Genomic DNA, 20,857 nt, shown 5'->3' on the forward strand with positions numbered 1-20,857 from the left:
TGGTACACTTTCTGTTTTGTTAAGTAAATTTATATTGCCAATTTCTGTATTTTGCAGGAGAACAAATGGAAGACTGCTTGAACTCAAGTTTTGATTGTTTTTGGGGAACTGATAAATTAAAGAGCCAGAAAACAGAGGTAGTAAAACCTGCCTGTGATAGTTGGACTGATAATCCTATACCCATGAGTGTCTCAGTGAATTCTCCTTCACAAAGCTATGAGCAGACTTGCTTAACATCAAAACAACGTAGCAGAAGCAGCTTAAGAAAAAAGCAGCTTTTTCAGCATACTTTGGATGATAAATTGTCTTTAGAAAAGGAAGATATAGAAAAGTTCCCAAATAAAAATCAGGATGAAAATAGCAAGGCTACTTCAGTTGCAAATGCAAGTTCTCTTCTCAAAATCAAGGGCTTGGGTCATCTTTCTCCTTCCAAAAAAATGGCCAAGTTAAGTAATGTTGCTGCAGTGATTGACGGTCTCTCTAATGCGCCTAAGAGCAGCAGAAACTTAAGGAAGTGTACACTGGATAGAAGCTTCCCTGTTTACGGAAACAATTGTATCCTTAAAGGCAAGAAGAGGAAGAAATCAGGAATACTATCTAGTTTGAAACTGGCTACCTCAGAACTGGGTGCATCAGGGTTTAAAGACTTCTGGCAAGCAGGTAGTACAGGTAGCAAGTCTTTTGTCTCTGAAGAGGCTTCTTATGAAGAGGATTCTTATGAAGACTTCTTTTCATCATTTAACTTGAATAAAAATGAAGTACAGTTACAAGTACCAAAGGAGTCACAGAATCCTCCTGAAGTTTGTTGCAAAGACTCTTTTGCGAGCATGGACTCTCTTGGTTTGAGTTTCTGTAAGCCATGTAGTACTTCCAAGGAAAGCGGGAGAGGGTCTATTTCAGCAAATGATCTTTCAGTAAAGGAAAACTTAAAACCAGCTGAGCATCTTGGAAGTGTGCCATTAAATTATACGTCACATGGTGAAAAAGATGACACTGCAGAAGCTGTAGATTCTGATGATGTGAACAGCCTGTCTCAGCATGCTCATGAAAAATCCTACAGAACCAATGTGAATTATAGTACTTACACTAATGGTAAGTCACTACGTATAGCTAGTAAATGAAAAAATACCTTATGGCATACATGCATCGATACACTTACGCAATTAAATTGCAAAAATTATCTGCCGAGGGAAGAATATTTCAGAATTACACCAAAAGAAGAAAGTGCTGCAGTACTTGATTTGGTTTTTCAATAAAACAAATGAGTGCACAGAATCCAAAAGAACACCCATTTGTTTTTACGTGCACTACAAACAGAAGTCACCAACAGATAAGGAAAGTGTGCTGACAAAATGTAACAGAAGTAATATGAGCCGTCTTTTCCCCTAATGCTTGCAGTTCTGTGAGCTTTCTGTTGCTATTCAAAATCTGTTTAATAAATCAAAGTCTTTCTGTTTTAAAAGTTACGGTTTTCTTGTAAATTTTTATTAATAACATGGTCCCTTGTTCAAATAATTTTTATTTCACATTTAAGTTGCTACTTAATTGCAGTTAAGATCATAAAATGTCTAGTGGAAAAATAGTGGAGTTAGCAATTTCTAGCTTGTGCTGTGATGAAGGTGGAATAGGACATTTGAGAGCATAAACAACAGTTGTATTTTAAGTGTCTTTTTCAATTATGGCTTATTTATATGATACTGATCTCAGTTTATAACAATTTTGATAGTATAACAATATTTTTTTTATATTTCAGCCTTTTCAAGTTGGTTTAGACTAAGTTAATTCATTTTAAATGTATAATGGAATATTTCATCTCGGGAACTTCACTGGAAAATTCTTTTAACTTGTATTGGAGTAATCATTTTTACATCCTGATATTTTGAACTCTGTTAAGCTTTACATAGAGCTAAATATTTGTAATTATAATTGCTTTTTTTATTTAGTTGTTTTCAACAGGAAGTTCTGCACCAATGCATCAAGTGATTATATAAGATTAATAATTACACTAAACAAACCTGGTATTGGAAAATCCTCCAGTGAAAATGTTGAAAAGTGACCTTGCCTGTATCTTTGGGTAGTAAGTGAGCTGCAATTTTGGGTTCACTACACCTGTACTTTAGTGCCTGGAGTGCATTGTTATAATACAGGCTTTTTCTTAAAAAAGGAAAGTTCATACTGGTGTATGTTATATAAGCATAAATGTACACCCATAAATATATGTCCCTGCTGTATGTGGGTTTTTTTCATCATGTGGCAATGTACTAGAGGATGATGCTTAAATTATGTATTTCTTAATGTCAGACCCAGTCTGGTTTTGATTAAACAATCATGAAAACAAATGGGAAGGAGCAGATATTCTCTCCTTTTAAACTTGGGTGTGCCATTTAATTTTAGTGTTTAACTTTTAAATTCTAGTGAATAAATTATGATCAGTGTTCTAGCATATTATGCTTTTATTTCCTTGCTGGACAACTTGTTTAAGATAACAGATTTTGGAGGAGAAGAAAAAGGATCCATATTCAGCAATTTACCCAATATTTATACTTTATGTCCTTTTTTTTTATAAACTTTTGTGTCAGTTTGTGTTTCTAATGATTTTAATAGTAGTTGTAATTTATCTGTGATGGCCATTTTCCCAAGTATAATGTTTTTAATTTTGTGCATTTGCTGTGTAGTCAAGTACCACCTCAAATAAGGTTCAACTCAAATTTGACAGCTCAAATGAGCTCACTTAAAATGCAATAATAAATACTGAAAGATAAGTTGTATTTTCCCTAATAATGTAAGTTCTGTGGAAGAACATTAAAATGTTGTTTTAAACTTACTGTTGTGACACTGTATAATGAAATAATTGATTTTTATTAAATACTGTGATTTGAAACCTGGTAAATACAGTATATTTTTAAAAGCTGAATAACTCTTTTCACTCATATATGGTTAGGAATAATGAAATACCTGCATATAATTATGTCTGTATATGTTTTAAAGATCAAACATTTTTCTTGCCTTTTTTTTGTGATTTTTAGATCAGTGTCCTTAATGACAAGTAAGATTTGATAAGCTTTATTTGTACAGGCTACTTAGAACACTTAATTTTATAGAAGTGTAACATGCAGGCTTCATGTTCCCTTGTAGGGTGTGCTCAGGGCTGCCCAGTTGTTCTGCTGAACAGTACAGGCATAAACATAGCTACTTTATCTTTCTTCAAGTCATAAATCAAGTAGAGAACTGTCACAGATGCAAGAGCTGAAATTAATTAGGCTTTATCAGAATATTAAAAGATGCTTTCTTATTCAAATTCACTTTTTCTTTCTCAGTTTTGTTTCTGGAGATAAAATAAATTTTCTATCCTTTTGAATAAACCAGTCATACCTGATGAATTTCAGAGCTCTGTAATCAATAAGTGATGTGTAGTTGGGGTTTGTGTGTCAGTCATAGAATCAATGCCTAAATTTTTAGCAGTTACAAAGTGAGGAAAACTTCAAGTTTATGGAAATGCAAAGTCTTTTGTAAAAGTCAATTATCTGTGTTGCTAGAAGAGTCTAAGAACATCTTTTTCATTCATGTAAATTGCTTTACTTTGGCACTTTAACTGCATAGAATGCTGATACTTGCTCAGGTTTGATGAATTCACATGGCCTTTCATCTGAAAGCTGCAACAGTAAATAATATTGCACAAGGAATGCAGGAATATACTCTTAAATTTTTATCATCTGAAAATAATTTAGAAATTTGAACTTGGACTTAGCATTATTTCCAATCTTAAAAATTAATTTGGGGTTTAGCTCAGTGAATTTTAGGTATTTACAGTGAATTTGAGAGAAAAATATTATGTTAGTTGGCAAAAAAACATAACCTAGCACCCATTAGGTGTTATGTAATTAATGTAGATCGATTAATGAGGGGGAATCTGGAATATAATTCTGTTATTTGGTGCAAAAATAATGACATTTAACTGAAGCTTAATTTAGATGAACAAGTTTTATTTAACTCCGGTTTTAAATACTAGGTGCTTGATGCTGCTAAAAATTTTTGTATGTTTGTATCTTTAAAAACATACATGTGAAAGCTTCCTTAGATTTGATGTGCCTTTGGGGTTTTTGCTTCAGTTTTGGAAGGAGACAAGCTTACTAAAAACACTGTATGGTGTCCTGTATTGATGTTTTATTATAGAATCATAGACTAGTTAGGGTTGGAAAGGACCTTAGGATCATCTGCTTCCAACCCGTGTGCTGTGGACAGGGGTACCTCACTATTATGTCCTTTTAAGAAACATGAGAGATTATTAAAACAAAAAAGGACAAATACTTTTTTAACAGAGGAACAAGTTGAGGATTGTTCTGATGTAGTTAAATTTACAAAGCTTGATGCCAGTTGTCCTAGAGCATATAACCTAGATAAATTGTTCTAAACCATTAACAGGTTCTCTTTGAAGACCTGGTGGCCACGTATGCTTTCAAATGACTTCAAGATTTTTTTGTTGTGAGTAGCACAGAACTTAGTATTTGCCCATGCTGTAATAATGACTACACTAACACAAGTCATTAACATTCTATCCATGAATACTGGAATCATAGAATCAATTAGATTGGAAAAGACGTTTAAGATCGTCAAGTCCAACCACTACCCCAGGACTGCTATGACCACCACTAAACCATGTCCCTGAGTGCCTCATCCACATGATTTTTGAATGCTTCCAGGGACACTGATTCCACTGCTTCCCTGGGAAACGTGTTCCAATGCCTGATCACCCTCAGTGAATAAATTTTTTACCAAAATTAACTAAACCTCCACTGGCACAGCTTGAGGCTATTACTTCTTGTCCTTTTGCTTGTTACTCAGGAGAAGAGACTGACACCCACCTCACTACAGTCTCCTTTCAGGTAGTTGTAGAGAAAGATAAGGTCCCTCCTGAGCCTTCTCCAGACTAAACAGCCCCAGTTCCCTCAGCCGTTCCTCATCAGACTTGTTCTCCAGACCCTTCACCAGCTTTGCTGCCCTTCTGTGGGCCCAGGCCAGCACCTCAATGCCTTTCTTGTAGTGATGGGTGCAGAACTGAACACAGGATTTGAAGTGTGGCCTTACCAGTGCTGAATACAGGCAGATGATCACTCTCCTGGCCCTGCTGGCTATGCTCTTTCTGATGTAGCCCAGGCTGCTCTCGGCCTTCTTGGCTGCCTGGGCACAAGCTGGCTCATGTTCAGCAGCTGTCAATTATTAGTAACTGAAATGTTACTTATGGTAACAAATTCAGATTTACTTTCTTCATAGTTGGGGTAAATAACTGTGGATAATTATAAAATAGTAGATAAGATACAGTTTCATTTCAGTGACACTTCATTATCTTGAAGTAGAACACTATGATTAGATAAGCATGATTGATTTGGTTTGAACAAAACTAGCTCACTGTTCTAATCATGCTCAGTAACTAATCATTACTTTGTCTTTTGACTTGAAATATGAAATGGAATTTTGAAGGTAATATTCTGGTTCAAATCTCACTGGTGATAAATGTTCATGAATTAACAGATGCTTAAATTGTAAAGTCACTCTGATAGCCATATGGAGTATTATAACATATTAGAGTTGTTGAGTTTGATACCTGTAATTGAGCCATGTTTGAGAAGAGAATTTACAGGATACAATGGACCGCAGTGCAAAGAGTTACCTGCAAATTTGAACTAAATTTAGGGGTAACTAACAGTGGATGGAATGGCTTCAGTAAGTTCTGTCAACTTTATCTGAAATACCCTAGGAAAAGCTACTAAAAATGAAAATTCCTTACTTGTAACTGAGAAACTGCTTTAAAAAGAAACAATTGTGGGAAAATATGTAATAGACAGTGAAACTTGAAACCTGCAGGATGGAAAAGCTGGTAAATGCTCGAGAAGTCCTCATAGTCAGGAGAGAAGTAATAGGAACTGGATTGTGAAGAATAAGCCTTATTTACGTAATGCCTAAGAGCTCCAAGCTGATAATCAGAGATGATGGACATGGTCCCCTCTTCCTGCTTTGCTGTAAATATGAAAAAAAAATTATGAGAATGAGCCCTAACTAGGAAGAAATCCAAGCATACAAGTCTTGAGACTTTAATCCCAAATGGGACAAGAGCTGCAGAGCTCGAGAATTCAGGCCTAGAATGGCAAAAGGAATGTTACACCACTTCTCACTGCCTCCCCCCAGCCAAGCTGCCCAACTATAATATAACCTAACAGTGGGTTGTCCTTCTACAGTAACTGAAATAAATTACTAGAAATGAACAGAGGCCTACCTTGCTTCACCCTAATCTCCTTGGGGTAAAACAATGGCATAGATTATCCCCTGACATACTTCAGAGTCTTTTGGTTGGGATTTTTTCTTTTTTTAGTTCAGAATACATGTTCAAAAAATCCCATTTTCTGTGTAAAAAGAAGTTAAAATTCTTAGCTTTTTTTTTTTAATTGTGTAACAAAATATTTTCTACTTGCCAGCAGTCCTCATCAGTGATTGAAGATGATGAGTCTCAGTGCAATGCTAAATAAAATTAAGTATTTAGCTCTCCCTTTGTTAAAAGGCTTTTTGTGTTTAAATACTGTGTTTAAATTAATGATTGTACCAAAAGCCAGGATACTTGTATTACACAAAAATCACTGTAATACTCTGTAAATTGACATTAAACTTGCAACGTTAGTATGAAGAACTGATTACATTTTGAGTAGTTTAAAGTTAATAATTTTAAAATAAGTAATCAGTAATGGAAAATGTTCTCATAATTTTTTGTGTTGTAATTTATTGTTCTCTCACCTCAGGGATTAAGAGTCTAAGTAGCTGGCAGAGGAAAAAGAGGCGATTCTTAGGTATATATGTAGTTGCACTAGTAAATGTGAATAGTATCCTCCAGTATTTTCCAAAAGTAATCATAAGAAGCTTATTTGAGAGGAGCTGAATTTAAACCACTTTAATCACTAATTATTAAACTTTCTTTAACTGGTCTCATGTTTCTTTGAAATGATAAAGTAGACTCCATTGAATTAAATTTTGGAGAAACTATGTACTTAAGTCTTCAGTAATTAAAATTTCATTGATCAAAAGACAGCGAAGTTTCTCATGCAAGCAAGCTAATCTCTCAAATGATTCTAAAGGTTGCTAGATTTACTTGCAAAGTGTTTGAAGCACTGGTGGCTAGATTTTTCCTTTCTTATTGAAATGTTGATGCTTTCAGTAAACAATGTGTTATCTGAAACATGTTTTCAAACTCTTCAATATCTTTGTATTCAGAGAAATTGCAAATTTTGTTATAATTATAAAGCAATTTCGCCAATTCTTTACTTGTAGTTAATACATAATTTTCAAAATAATGGAAATAGGGAGTTTTGCAACTAGTTTATTCACAAGATCAAATATAGTAAGATTAATGATGCTTGAATGTTATTCTTCTGTAACTGAAATGCAATGGAAAAATAGCTGGTACATAATATTAACTTAGGTGTCTTAATTGTACATAGCTCTGTGTGCTATGATAAAAATAGTTGGTGGCAGTTTCATTTCAGAAGATTACATTTTTCATTTTAAGTTTCTAAATTTGGTTTCTAGGTGATGAAAATCAATTTTCAGATTGTCATGCTACTGGTGGCTCTTGCAGAAGATTTAATGAACAAAAGCATAAGAACAAAGGTGGATTAAGAAAAAAAAGAAGACTCCAAAAGGTCAGTTTAACTGGACATATTCTTTGTTAAGCTTTCTTTTTCTTGGAGAATCACCGAGTCCTTTTGTATATACATTCTCTATGCCCTATCAGTTTAAAAGAATTCTGAATCTCATTTTCCTTGAAATGTTCTGGTGGCATTCAAGGCCAGGTTGAATGGAGTCTTGGGTGACATAGTTTACTGTGTTGTATCCCTGTGTACAGCAGAGGGTTGGAACTAGGTGATCTTACGGTCCTTTCCAACCCTAACTATTTTGTGATTCTATGTTTTGTAAATGACACTCAGAGACAATACATACAATGATGGAAACCAGCTTTCTGGCAACTTGTGGTGGTAGAGTCTGTGCCAACCTGACATTGTAAAGGGGGTTCGTACGCCAGCTCAAACTGTTTTTGTTGGAAAGCTAGTGAAGTAACCTGAAAAGATATCTGTCTTTTTTGGACAAGTTACCAAATGGGGTAGGTTTTTTGTTAGCTTTATAATGGATCATCCCCAGTGGATGTTTCTGCAGGATAAAGTTTTATGCATATTTTTTTTCTACGTTAAGGCAAAGCTAAATTTCTTAACTTAGTATTAAGCTCAGTTTGGATGTTAAAAAAAAAAAAAAGGAAAGAGTGAGAGCATTGGGTCAGCACTGAAACAGTTTTAGGTGGTTTTGCCTTGTTAAAGTTTTGTCCAACTAAATATAAAACCAGTCAGGAAAATAGATAGCAGTTCTTTTTATCAGTAAGTAGCAAGTCATACAAATAAAATGAGCACTAAAAGATGTCTGAGATAATTACTTATATTAAATAAACTAGACAAGTGTTTCATTGGTAGCTATTGCTAGAGTTTCAAAGAGATTCAAAGAAATTTTGATCCTCTTTCATGTAAAAGTTCTGAAGCGGTTACTAGGCTGTTCAACCTTTTAAACATTCTGAATGTGGGATATTAATCTCCATGGACCAACGATCAAGTCTGGATTAGAATTATTTTTTGTCTTTTTGCCTTCATTTTACTGCTTGTTAGTTTTCTTAAGTTTTTTTTTTTCACTTTCTTTTCCTAAGGATATACATATACATTATTTGTATAACTAATAACTGTAAGGGTTATGTAGAATATGTAAATCAACTGCATTCTAGAGTCATGTCCTATAGAAACATCATAAGATGGTCTGCTTTTTAGGCTAAAATATATATCCAGAGCAGTTTGATTTCCTGCCATAAAAAAAATCTGACTAAGGCTGCTAAACATATATCCACAAACTACACTCAGTGGCTCTTCCTCAGGCTATCTGCAGAATTGGTGCTTGGAAGTTTATCGGATTTGTTGGCACTGGTTCCTCCTTCTGTGTAATTGTGCTACAAGAACTTTATAAAGTAGTGCTAGTTTTGATTTGTTTATCTTGAAAAAAGATCCCAATGTAACTATTACATACTGAAGGGAAACAAAAGATATGAAATTCTTTTTTATGGGTACCCTTTTTCAGATCTGGCCTCACAGCTGAAGGTGGTTTCTTTGAACGGTTCTGCTCAGTATCTGCTTGGAAAGCATTCACTGTGAGGTGTTTAACACTAGCAAAAGCTAAGTAGTAGCTGGAGAAAATTCCTATTCAGCAATTTGAGATTGCTTCTTTCTTCCACCTATACAATTTGACTCAAGTATCAGAAAATAGCAGTACATACTTTCTTCCATGTCATGAATGTTGGAGTTCTTTAATAATTTTAAGGGTTTCCAGGTGCAATTTCACTGTGCAAATGCATATTGAGACAACATTGGGGTCTTTTTGATTGAAAAGTAAAAAGAACTAGACAGAAAGATTTTATGTGGTTTAACCAGACAGTCTGGCAACTAGGCTGTTGCACTGAAAAGTTTTACTTTGTGTTTTCCTCAAGCAATTGTCTGTTAATATATATTAAATGCTTGTAAGTATGTCTATTTAAGATCTATTTTCCATGTATACGTACATGCGAAATTTATAAAACCAATGTTGGAAATCCCTAGAAAATCCTTAGTGAAGCAATTTTAAGAGGATGTTGTTTTGAACAAAATTAGACTCTGAACTGTTGTAAATAATTAAGTTGCAAAGCTTTTCTAGTACCAGTCATAATACATTCTTGATTTTTTTTTAAAAATAGTGAAACATTATTAAAAAAAACTTTATCAAGCACTTTTTCTCAATGGCTGCAGCTTAAACATTGCAACATTTTGCTAATGCTAGACAATATGAAAGTGGAGTTAAATTAGGAAACTTCAGTTTGTTTTTTTGCTCAGAGTAAAAAGTGTATGAGAGTGCACTATGAGGGTGGTGAGGCACTGGAACAGGTTTCCTAAAGAAGTAGTAAATGCTTCATCCCTGGTAGTATTCAAGGCCAGGCTGGGCAGAGCCTTGGACAACATGGTCTAGTATGAGGCATCCTTGCCCATGACAGGGGGTTTGGAACCGGATGATCTTTAAGTCCTTTCCAACCGTAATCATTCTATGAGATTCTAACAGAGAATTATATATATATAATCTTATATAATATTATATATATATAATCTTAAAAAACCCAAAAAACAAACAAACAAAAACCAACACCCCCCCAAACTAAAAAAAAAACAACCTTTAAATTATAGTAATTGTAGAGTATATGCGGTTCTGTACTCCACGGTTCCAGTGTGAAGCTTCAGCTCATATTGCTGGTGTTCTAGGAATCTGTTCTTTTATCTGTTAAATTTTTTACTTAGCTGCAAGTCGCTTAATTTGAGAAGCAATGTAAATGGCAGGGTTTTTTCATAGAGTAAGAGTTTGAAATCTAGTACCTCTTTAAAAACGTTTTAGAGATTTTCTGAATTTAATTTGTAGACAATGTCTGAACTGAAACCTTTTAGAGTACTTCAGTTATAACTCATTCACTACAGTGAATTCAAGCCAGTAGGCATTTGGAGTCCACTGTGTGATGGTAGATATTAAAAAAGCCATATAAAAATATATTTTGGAAATATAACCAGATGTGTTGACATTGTTTATTTCTGTAGTTATTTCAACTTGTCATTTGCAGTTAGTTTAATATAAACCAAGGTTTAGAGTTTCTATTTCTCTGCTATGCTATTGTGTTATACATTTGTTTTCTTCAAAACCTCATGCAGATTGGGTTGAGTTTCTTGTATTTTGTTTTAGCTGAAGTTAAAATCAAGAATGACTTTATTCAGGTACTTCTAATATCATAATTTGGGATTGCAAGTACTCATATTTCCTTTCCATCTATACTATTTATATAGGTGTGTTTATGGTACTCTAAACATTGAAGACTGCTAATCAGTCATCTAGAATTGTACTGTCAACAGAAGCCACAAAGAGCAGTTTATATGGGAGCTGCAGGTATGCTGAGGAAAGCAGTAAGATTTTCAGGAATCTTTAATGGCTTCAGGAACAAGCTTTTTCGATTCTAAACCACACCACTGCCCCCCAAAAAACAGGATTTTTGGTGGTTTGGGCATATTCAAATGCAGCATATAAAGATAGATTTATAAAACTGTCCTTTAGATTTGAACTTGTTTGTTTTGGACATGACAGCCCATAATGGAGGATAGTTCCAGATTCCTCCATAAAGAGCTTGTAAGGATAAACACTGTAGATTAATGCCTGTGAATGTCAGCAGGTGGCTTCCCTGGTCTAGAAATGTAAGTAGGTGGTATTGAATTGCAGGGATAAAATAAACCCTTTATGCACTGTGATGCATTTTTCAATTGTTCCATAGAATGGAATACATAGTTCGTTATTGCTTTGCATAGGGAGGACAAAGTGAAATAATTAAAAATGATAAAGCAAAAATTGTTTTAAAACAAGCTAGTTACAGTGGTGTTTATCTGTTGGTAGGAGGATTGAAGATTCATTGCTTAATGTCACTAAAGAGTTTTAATTTATCACAATGCCTGCGGTATGCCATAAATGTAAACATTTTGTTCTTTAAACAGATCAGAGAAAGAATTACTATGAATAACCAGTTAACTGCCATTTTTATTCAACTAAAAGTTGTTTCCTGTTTTTATGAGGGGTATAAGGGGTGGTAGATAACTTTTAAAGGATCTAACAGTATTGTATCACTAGAAATGCAACCTGAATAAATTTTACACTTAAACCCACTCTTAAAATACTACCTGCAGGAATAGAAGAAGCTGTTCAACCATATGGAAAAAAAACAAACCCCCAGTTAAACATCATAAGGGATAATTAAAACCATATTTTCACAGATAAGGCAGTATGGGCTTAACTGAAATTCCTTCAATTTTGTTTTTAAACAGATTCATTTTGGCTTGTATTCCTGTAGCTCTTGGATTTGGGTGAAGTTATCAACACTGAACTTAGACACTTTTGAAGGAAGAAATTTTTACAAAAAATTTAAGCTCATGCTGAGGAACAATTAGTTTGAAGCAGGCCATTGTTACATCCTGTGATCAAAATCCTTTTTGAAACTATTTTATTCATGGCAAAACAAATTTTAGTGTCCTGAAAAATCTGTAACTATAAAACATGAAGCATCTTGCCAGACATTCAGGAAAGTAACTTTATGTCTATGTTTGGTATGTGTATTTGTATACTGTCAAAAATAGATTGTATTGGTTTAGGGGATGGCATCTGGTTATGTTTTCCTTCCAATTTTTATTTAGTAGTTGCTTTGAATAAGTAGGTATCTTAAATAATGATACTCAAAATGTTATTTGAGCCACAAATGAATATTAAACTAGTGTGAATTCAACAAGCATGCAAGCTCATTCATGGCTAATAATAGAAACTGGAGCTACCTACGGTTTTATAGTCTGGAGAAAATAGCTGATGTAATGGGGCAGGTGGAAAGTAGCCACAGAAAATTATTCAAATTGATTTCTTCTGGATATAGCAATGAGATGAGTGACTGAAGCTACAAATTACAACGGTGTTTACATGTTACAATTGAGAAACTTAGGGTGTTGACCAGTGTCTGGTGGTGTGGTTTTATGTATTTCTGATTTGAACCTAGAATGTTTCTTATTTACAAGATGTCTTATTTTACATGACGTAATCCTGAAAGTGTCTGACCAACTCTAGCTGATGACAACTGAATGGTTTATTACTGTTTAACTGTAGTTATTTAGTTGGCTCAACATAAAGTTGAAGAAAAAAAGTTGCTGGTAAATAAGGCTTCATGGAGACCTCATAGCAGCCTTCTGGTATCTGAAGGGGGCCTATAAGGTTGCTGGGGAGGCACTATTCACTAGGGACTGGAGTGATAGGACAAGAGGTAACAGGTTCAAACTTAAACAGGGGAAGTTTAGATTGGATATAAGGAGGAAGTTCTTTACTGCGAAGGTGGTGAGGTACTAGAATTGGTTGCCCGAGGAAGTTGTGAATGCTCCATCTGTGGCAGTGTTCAAGGCCAGGCTGGACAAAGCTTTGGATGACATGTTTAGCGTGAGGTGTCCCAGCCCATGGCAGATGGATTGGAACTAGATGATCTTCAGGTCCTTTCCAAACTTAACTGCTCTAAATAAGCTTTTAAGTAGACTACACTGTGGAACAAGTAACTTTGAAACTGTCAGTGATAAAAAGATCTAATGTTATACATTACTTGAGAAAATTTGTTTCCCTTATGTGTCTGAAATATGCCACTGAATGGGACATTGAAATCCAATAAGAAAGTTAATTTTTACTGGCAAGACACAGTTTGTATTATTGCTAGATCCAAATATACCTGTGGTCATTATAGCTGTGGTCATTTGTTCCAAATATCCAGGTTTTATAGAATCATAGAATAGTTAGGGTTGGAAAGGACCTTAAGATCACCTAGTTCCAACTCCCCTGCCATGGGCAGGGACACCTCACACTAAACCATATCACTCAAGGCTTCATCCAACCTGGTCTTGAACACCGCCAGGGATGGAGCATTCACAACCTCCCTGTGCAACCCATTCCAGTGCCTCACCACCCTAACAGGAAAGAACTTCTTCCTTACATCCAATCTAAACTTCCCCTTTTTAAGTTTGAACCCATTACCCCTTGCCCTATCACTCCAGTCCCTAGTGAATAGTCCCTCCCCACAATCCTTATAGGCCCCCTTCAGATACTGGAAGGCTGCTAGGAGGTCTCCACGCAGCCTTCTCTTCTCCAGGTTTAACAGCCCCAACTTTCTCAGCCTGTCTTCATATGAGAGGTGCTCCAGTCCCCTGATCATCATCGTGGCCCTCCTCTGGACTTGTTTCAACAGTTCCATGTCCTTTTTATGTTGAGGACACCAGAACTGCACACAATACTCCAAGTGAGGTCTCACAAGAGCAGAGTAGAGGGGCAGGATCACCTCCTTTGACCTGCTGGTCACGCTCCTTTTGATGTAGCCCAGGATTCGTTTTGTAGTAATACTAGCATTTGAGAACAAAATGTTATATTGATAAGTAATATTAATTTCATATACATGGAATATGCAGATACGGAGTTGATAAAATACTCCTTTCTTTTGGTATATAGTTAAGCAGTGGGAAAAAAAATCTAAGAACTACAATATTGGCCTAATGGATTAAAAAAATATTGATTGCTGTAAGAGTGATATATAAGAAAAACTAAAATGAGTATGAGCAAGGTTAATATGAGATGGCTAACATCACTGAAAACAATTCTTAGTAAATATTTAAAAAGCAGTGTCAAAATACTGCCTTTGACTTAGTACTTACAAGTCATGCTCAGGCTGTTCAGAGGATAGCACTGTAAAGGATGCCTATGTATCCCATGATTCGAGACAGTTTAAGTCTTCCTGTCTGTCTAATCTTATGAATATTTTCACTCAACCTTTGCAATATAGCTCTGATTCTGGTCCTCTCAGCTAGTGAACCTGTACCCCATACTTCTCCCAGATCTTTCTGAGGGCTTCCAGAACAGAAGGCATACTCTTGGAATCTTCTGCTGCACCTTGCAGTGCATAATTTGGGTCATGTCCTAGTGCCAGAAGTTTTGTTATCACCACTTAGGGTTGCTGCCACTTCTGCCATGAAAATCTCCTCTAGATGAACTTAGTGCACTGATTCATGCCTTGGGTACCTAGAAATCATTCTCTTTACAATAGGTTTCATGCTAGCTGTTCTGGACCACCCTCTGAAGTACTATGGTCTGTTAAATAAGTTTAGATGTGTCTTTTCAAAAATAGTACCTTTCTGTGACAAAAGGCACAGCCTCCTTTCACCTCAAGTTTAGGGTGTTTCCTCTCATCCCCAGGGACACTTGCAGCTGCTGTTCACACTCTTGTATTGGTTACTGCTTGGAACACTGGAAACACATGGCAACTTTGGTGGTTGACTATATATGTCACTTTGTGTCATCTTAGCATGCAGGGTAGTTAAGATCTAGAAACTGAATTCACCCAAGTTTTTATATAAAATTGGCACTAGATTTCTGTTCAGTCAACAGATTAGCATGTTGGCTCTTTTTCAAAACTTTGTTTCAGAAATATTGGCTTAAGAACATGGAGAGGTTTGATTTTTGCCTTCATATACTTCAGAAAAAACGTTCACTGCTTCTACCCTCCACGCCAGCCCTCCCTGAAGATTGGCAGGTATGGTGATTTTTGGTCTGGAGAGTATTTATGAAATCTTATGTGAAGTCAGAACATGCTTTTTACTATTACTTTTAGGCAAGTAGAAAATCACTCAAAAACTATCATGGTGAACAGTAAATAGGGATAAGTACTAAGAACAAAATCCTAGAACCCCAAGGTATTTGAAGAACTTCATTTAAAAGTCTATGGTATTCTTGGATTTGATGGTGGAAAGGATGCTTAGGTGCAAGAAAAGGATGCAACTCTTTCTGATTCAGAGCATGAGGGCATAAATATTGTGTGAAGTGATAGCACGCAGTCTGTACTTGAGATACATATCTTCTGCAATGATGTATGTAGAACTTAAATCTACTTCCCGGTAAATCACAATTCCTTTCTAGTCTTGGGGTACAGTGTTAAATTTAATACTGAGGTCATAGCCTTCATGCTAGAACACTAAACAACCCACTGGACTGCAGCTTGGGGTAGAGCAGTTGACGTCATCTACCTGGACTTGTGCAAAGCATTAGACACGGTCCCACACGACATCCTTGTCTCTGAATTGGAGAGGCATCAATTTGATAGGTGGACCACTCAGTGGATAAAGAACTGGCTGGATGGTTGCACTCAAAGATTTGTGGTCAACGGCTCAATGTCCAGCTGGAGACCAGTAATGAGTGGTGTCCCTCAGGGATTGGTGTTGGGACCGGTCTTGTTCAACATTTTTGTCAGTGGCATGGACAGTGGGATTGAGTTCGCCCTCAGCAAGTTTGCTGATGACACCAAGCTCTGTCGTTCGGTTGATAAGCTGGAGGGAAGGAATGCCATTCAGAGGGACCTTGACGCTCCTGTGAGGTGGGCTGATGCCAACTTCATGAAGTTTAACCATGCCAAGTGCAAGGTCCTACACGTGGTTCAGCACAATCCCAGGCACAGCTACAGGTTGGGCAGAAAAGAGATCCAGAGCAGCCCTGTGGAGAAGGACTTGGGGGTGTTGGTCAATGAGAAAATGAACATGAGCCAGCTTCAGTGTGCGCTTACAGCCCAGGAAGCCAACCGTATCCTGGGCTGCATCAACAGAAGTGTGACCAGCAGGTCGAAGCAGGTGATCCTGCCCCTCTACTCTGCTCTTGTGAGACCTCACTTGGAGTATTGTATGCCGTTCTGGTGTCCTCAACATAAAAAGGACATGGAACTGTTAGAACAAGTCCATAGGAGGGCCATGAGGATGATCAGGGGACTGGAGCACCTCTCATATGAAGACAGGCTGAGAAAGTTGGGGCTGTTCAGCCTGCAGAAGAGAAGGCTGCATGGAGACCTCATAGCAGCCTTCCGGTATCTGAGGGGGGCCTACAGGGATGCTGGGGAGGGACTATTCATTAGGGACTGTAGGGATAGGACAAGGAGTAACGGGTTGAAAGTTAAACAGCAGAGGTTTAGACTGGATATAAGGAAGAAATTCTTTACTGTAAGGGTGTTGAGGCACTGGAATGGGTTGCCCAGGGAGGTTGTGAATGCTCCATCTGTGGCAGTGTTCAAGACCAGGTTGGATGAAGCCTTGGGTGATATGGTTTAGTGTGAGGTGTCCCTGCCCATGGCAGGGGGGTTGGACTTGATGATCTTTTGAGGTCCTTTCCAACCCTAACTGTTCTATGATTGTTCATCATCATCATCATCACTGGTGTAAAACCGTGCTATGGGCGTTAACACCTTCCACTAGACCAGGTTGCTCAAAGTCCTGTACAGCTCAGCCTTGAGCACTTTCAGGGGTAGGGCATCCACAACTTCTCTGGACAGCCTGTTCCAGTATCTCACCACCTTGATAGTGAAGGATTACTTCCTGATAACCAATCTATATCTGCCATTTTTTGGTATAAAGCCATTCCTGCTTTTCCTACCACTACATGCCCTTATAAGAAGTTCCTCTCCAGATTTTTTTAAGTACTGGAATGCTGGACAACCCCAGCTCTCTCAGCCTGTCTGCATAGGAGAGTTGTGCCAGCATTCTTATCATCTTCATGTCCATTCTCTGGATATGCTCCAACAGATCCTTCTCCTTCTTTATGCTGGGAGCTCCAGAGCTGGGTACAGTACTCCAGGTGGTGTCTCACAAATGCAGAGTAGAAGGGGAGAATCCCCTTCCTCTACCTGCTGGTCACGCCTCCTTTTGATGCAGCCCAGCATACAGTTGGATTCCTAGGCTGCAAGCGCACATTGCTGGGTCATGATAAGTTTCATCATCCTTCCTCATTCATATTATTGCCAACAGAATTTCTGGGGGTTCCTGTGTCTGTGATTATAGGATTTTTTCTCATCTTTGTCAGTGAAAGTAAGCTCATGCTCAGGCATCTGTTATATAATCTAATTTTTCTATCTTCTTATAGCCTTCTTTGTTTCTTCATCTTTCCCCAGGTGTGTTGATTTAGTTAGGATGGGTGCATTTTTCACATCCTTCTAAGACCAGAACAGAGGTCCTATATTTGGTCAGGAAATTATAGTCAAAATTTGAGTTTGCAGCCAGAGGAAACCAGAAAAATATCAGTATTAAAGGCCTGATAAGAGGAGAAAGGCCAGTCAGAAAGTAAATTACATCTCTGCATAACTGCTGTCTAAAACTACTGAATAGTAATCATTTGTTACAATTACCAATTATTTTCAGCTATGAACCACAATTACTTGAGTAGAATAAACTGATGTAGCACAATTTAGAGATTGTTTTAAAAAACTGCCTTAAAGTTTCGGATCCTCATTACAACCTTCCTAGATAAAAGCAGAGCGAAATTAACGTGATTCTTTAATATTGTCATGCTACACATGGTTCTGGAGTTTTGGCTTATGTACTAGTAGGGCTGAAAATTGTTACTCCCGAAATACAGCTGTAAAGATCAAAAGCAAGTGTATGTGTTCTGAATCAATTTTAGGGCCATCTGATGGGGCTACAACAGCCAGAGAATAAAAGGACTGGAAGAGTACAAAACAGATAGCTTAATAATCTTGTACTCTTGCTTACACTTTATTTGCATATGCATGCACTGCTTTCCCCTGCCTCCTTCCAACCCCCAAAAAAGTCCTTTATCTGTGACGTATTGGCCAAACCACATAGTATAATTATCTTGTTGAGTCCTGAAGGTGAAGGTCTTTTTCTACTCCATTGTAGCATATTTCTGAGTTTGAGACTACACTGAAACTTATTTCAGAGAACTTCATTCAACTTTATGGTATATAAGGTATATATCACTTGGGCTAAATAATATACAGTTCAAAAGTGGTATTTATTGGTTGAAATACTTTCTTGAAAAATATCTGAGGCCTGAGTTCTTGAACCAAAGACAAAATGTGATCTAGTATACATAGTCTGGAATGTAACTAGTCACAAATGTGAAACTGTTCCTATGAAGTCAATTCTTAGTATGAATGCACTGTATCTTGAGAAATGGCCTGAAAAACGTATTTTATGGTCACATTTTAATTCATTTGTCACTTATGAAAGAGAACTTACCACACTCTTAAGGAAACAAAATTTGAGTTCACTATCTTGAAAAGCAGGTTGTACATGCCAGGACTTTTATTGTCCTTCACCTCCAAGAAACACCTGCTAAAACTTACAAGAGAGAAAGAATATGTTTTGAGGTTGAATTACTCTTTTGTGGTAAAGGCCAGTTAACATACAGGAAGTATCACATTGTCTTTAAAGTACTGGGAAGAATTACAAATACTTTTTCCTTTGAGCTACTGAAATGCATGTTTCATATTTCAGATGACTTAGAAAAATCTTGTTGGCAGACTCTAAAGAAATACTTAGTGCAACTGTGCTCCTAAGAAATATATAAAGGAAAGCAGAAGCAAAAGATATAAAGGAAAGCTGAAGCATGTAATTTCTAACAGCTTGTATTCCAGATCTAAAAAATATTTCAGAAGGAAGTGTGTTGTGATTTAGGGCACAGATATGCAACTCTTCAGGATTTGGAGATTAGTGATAAATAAAAGGAACAGTTACCTTAATACTACCTTTTCCAGTGTTTTATAAATAGTAATAACCCTGCTAAAGATATGCATTTGAACTCATAATGATGCTCACCAGATGTATTTTTGCTGGCCAGAAAAGTAAATGCTAACTCAAAATTTTTTTCTTGCAATGAAGTCAACATGTAAAATGAAACAGACACAAAGAGCACTGAAGAAAAATTGCATAGCAAAGGGGTAAAGCAATTAAAATGTACAACTGAAAATTAAAACATAGTTTGGTGAAGTTTTCTGCTTAGTGACTGTAATTAAAGAGGGCTGCTTGTCTTACTAAAGCAATAAAATAAAATATTGTCTGCTTAGCAAATAACCTCTAACTTGCAAAAATATGCAGTTCTGAATGCAGATGAAATAATAATTTGGGAGAAATGTAATTTATTAAATTTTCTACCTTTTGTATGCATCTTTCTGCATTCCTGTGTCTTTGTATCACTTTGGAGCGCACTGACAGAAAATTACCCCAGAATACTCACTGTACCGTCTTCTATGCTATGTGTTGTAGCATAAAAGCTACAATTCAAAACCTGACTGCAGGGTAATACCAGGACAGACTGCAGGTTTCCCATTTTGTATGCATCCAGTATTTTCACTTCCCTCTAGATAATGTCTAAAGGAACTGTTAACATTTCTGCTCAGAAACTGAAGAAGTAGCTGCAGGACCTCAAGCTGCTCTGGCCCATGGTTTATAGTAGTGCTTTTTTTTGTTTTACTAAAGTTTGGCAGAAGTAGTGGTCTGATTAGTAATATTTCCATGACATTTAATTTTTAAAAATTGTGAGGAATGGTGCTTGTCTGCACATTCTGAACTGGCACATGAGGATCTGGCTTTGGAGCTAGTACTATACAAGGACCCCAAGAACGTAGTGCACTTCTTTTGTGTGGATTTAACTCTACACATCTAGCCAAGGAGCATCACTCTGATGGCGGTGATGCTTGGCTTCAAATACTGAAAGAGAACAGCATGACCATGCTTAAGCATACAGATTTGACATAGATGAGGTTTTATGCCCAGAAAGATTGAACAGAGAAGATTAAAACCTTGCTTTTCATCCGTGTTTTGTGCATTTCCCATGCTACCACTTCCCAGGATCCTTTAATGCCCAGGAGTTTGTGCAAATCCAACAACATGTATTAAGACGGTATGAGGTATGGCCTCATTATTGTATAATGTGACCCCATGTCCAATTTCAATCATATGACCAAACCTGTGAAGTAAGGTGTCTAATATTGCAGTCCTTCTGGCACAACAACCCTTACTCTGTCTTATTGGATGTCTATTTAAACGTATATACTCAAATTCTGAGTTTATATTCGTATTTAATATTAATGTTATGATAGATATATTTATATTGTTGCTTTTTTTATTATTTTTGCTCAAACTCTTTGTGTATAAAATTCAGATGTGGAATCAAAGCTGTGAGTTTATTTGAACTTCCGAGAGCAATTAAATGTGACTGCCTATTTGGAGTTGGAAGTAAGGCATTTGAAAGTCTCTTGGCTAAGATTATAACAAATTTTGATTACAGTGCATATTATCCTCTCTTCAACTGTCAGGCTAGCAGTAGGCTAAAGCATCATCAGTAAGTACTGTTGGCAACAAGTCAGAATTTGGAAGCAACATTTCCA

At 36.6% G+C, this 20,857-nt stretch overlaps 1 protein-coding gene across 1 annotated transcript in view; it reads left to right on the top strand.

The window, feature by feature from the left end:
• The window catches only part of MCPH1 (microcephalin 1), a 54,245-nt gene that overhangs the window by 17,779 nt on the left and 15,609 nt on the right, over nt 1–20,857 (top strand). The window contains exons 8-9 of the mRNA XM_034060429.1: nt 58–1,092; nt 7,573–7,685. Coding sequence (XP_033916320.1) covers nt 58–1,092; nt 7,573–7,685 — 1,148 coding nt within the window. The remainder of the gene's footprint in view (nt 1–57; nt 1,093–7,572; nt 7,686–20,857) is intronic.

Source organism: Melopsittacus undulatus, chromosome 3 (genome assembly GCF_012275295.1).
Source record: "Melopsittacus undulatus isolate bMelUnd1 chromosome 3, bMelUnd1.mat.Z, whole genome shotgun sequence".
Taxonomy (NCBI): Eukaryota; Metazoa; Chordata; class Aves; order Psittaciformes; family Psittaculidae; genus Melopsittacus; species Melopsittacus undulatus.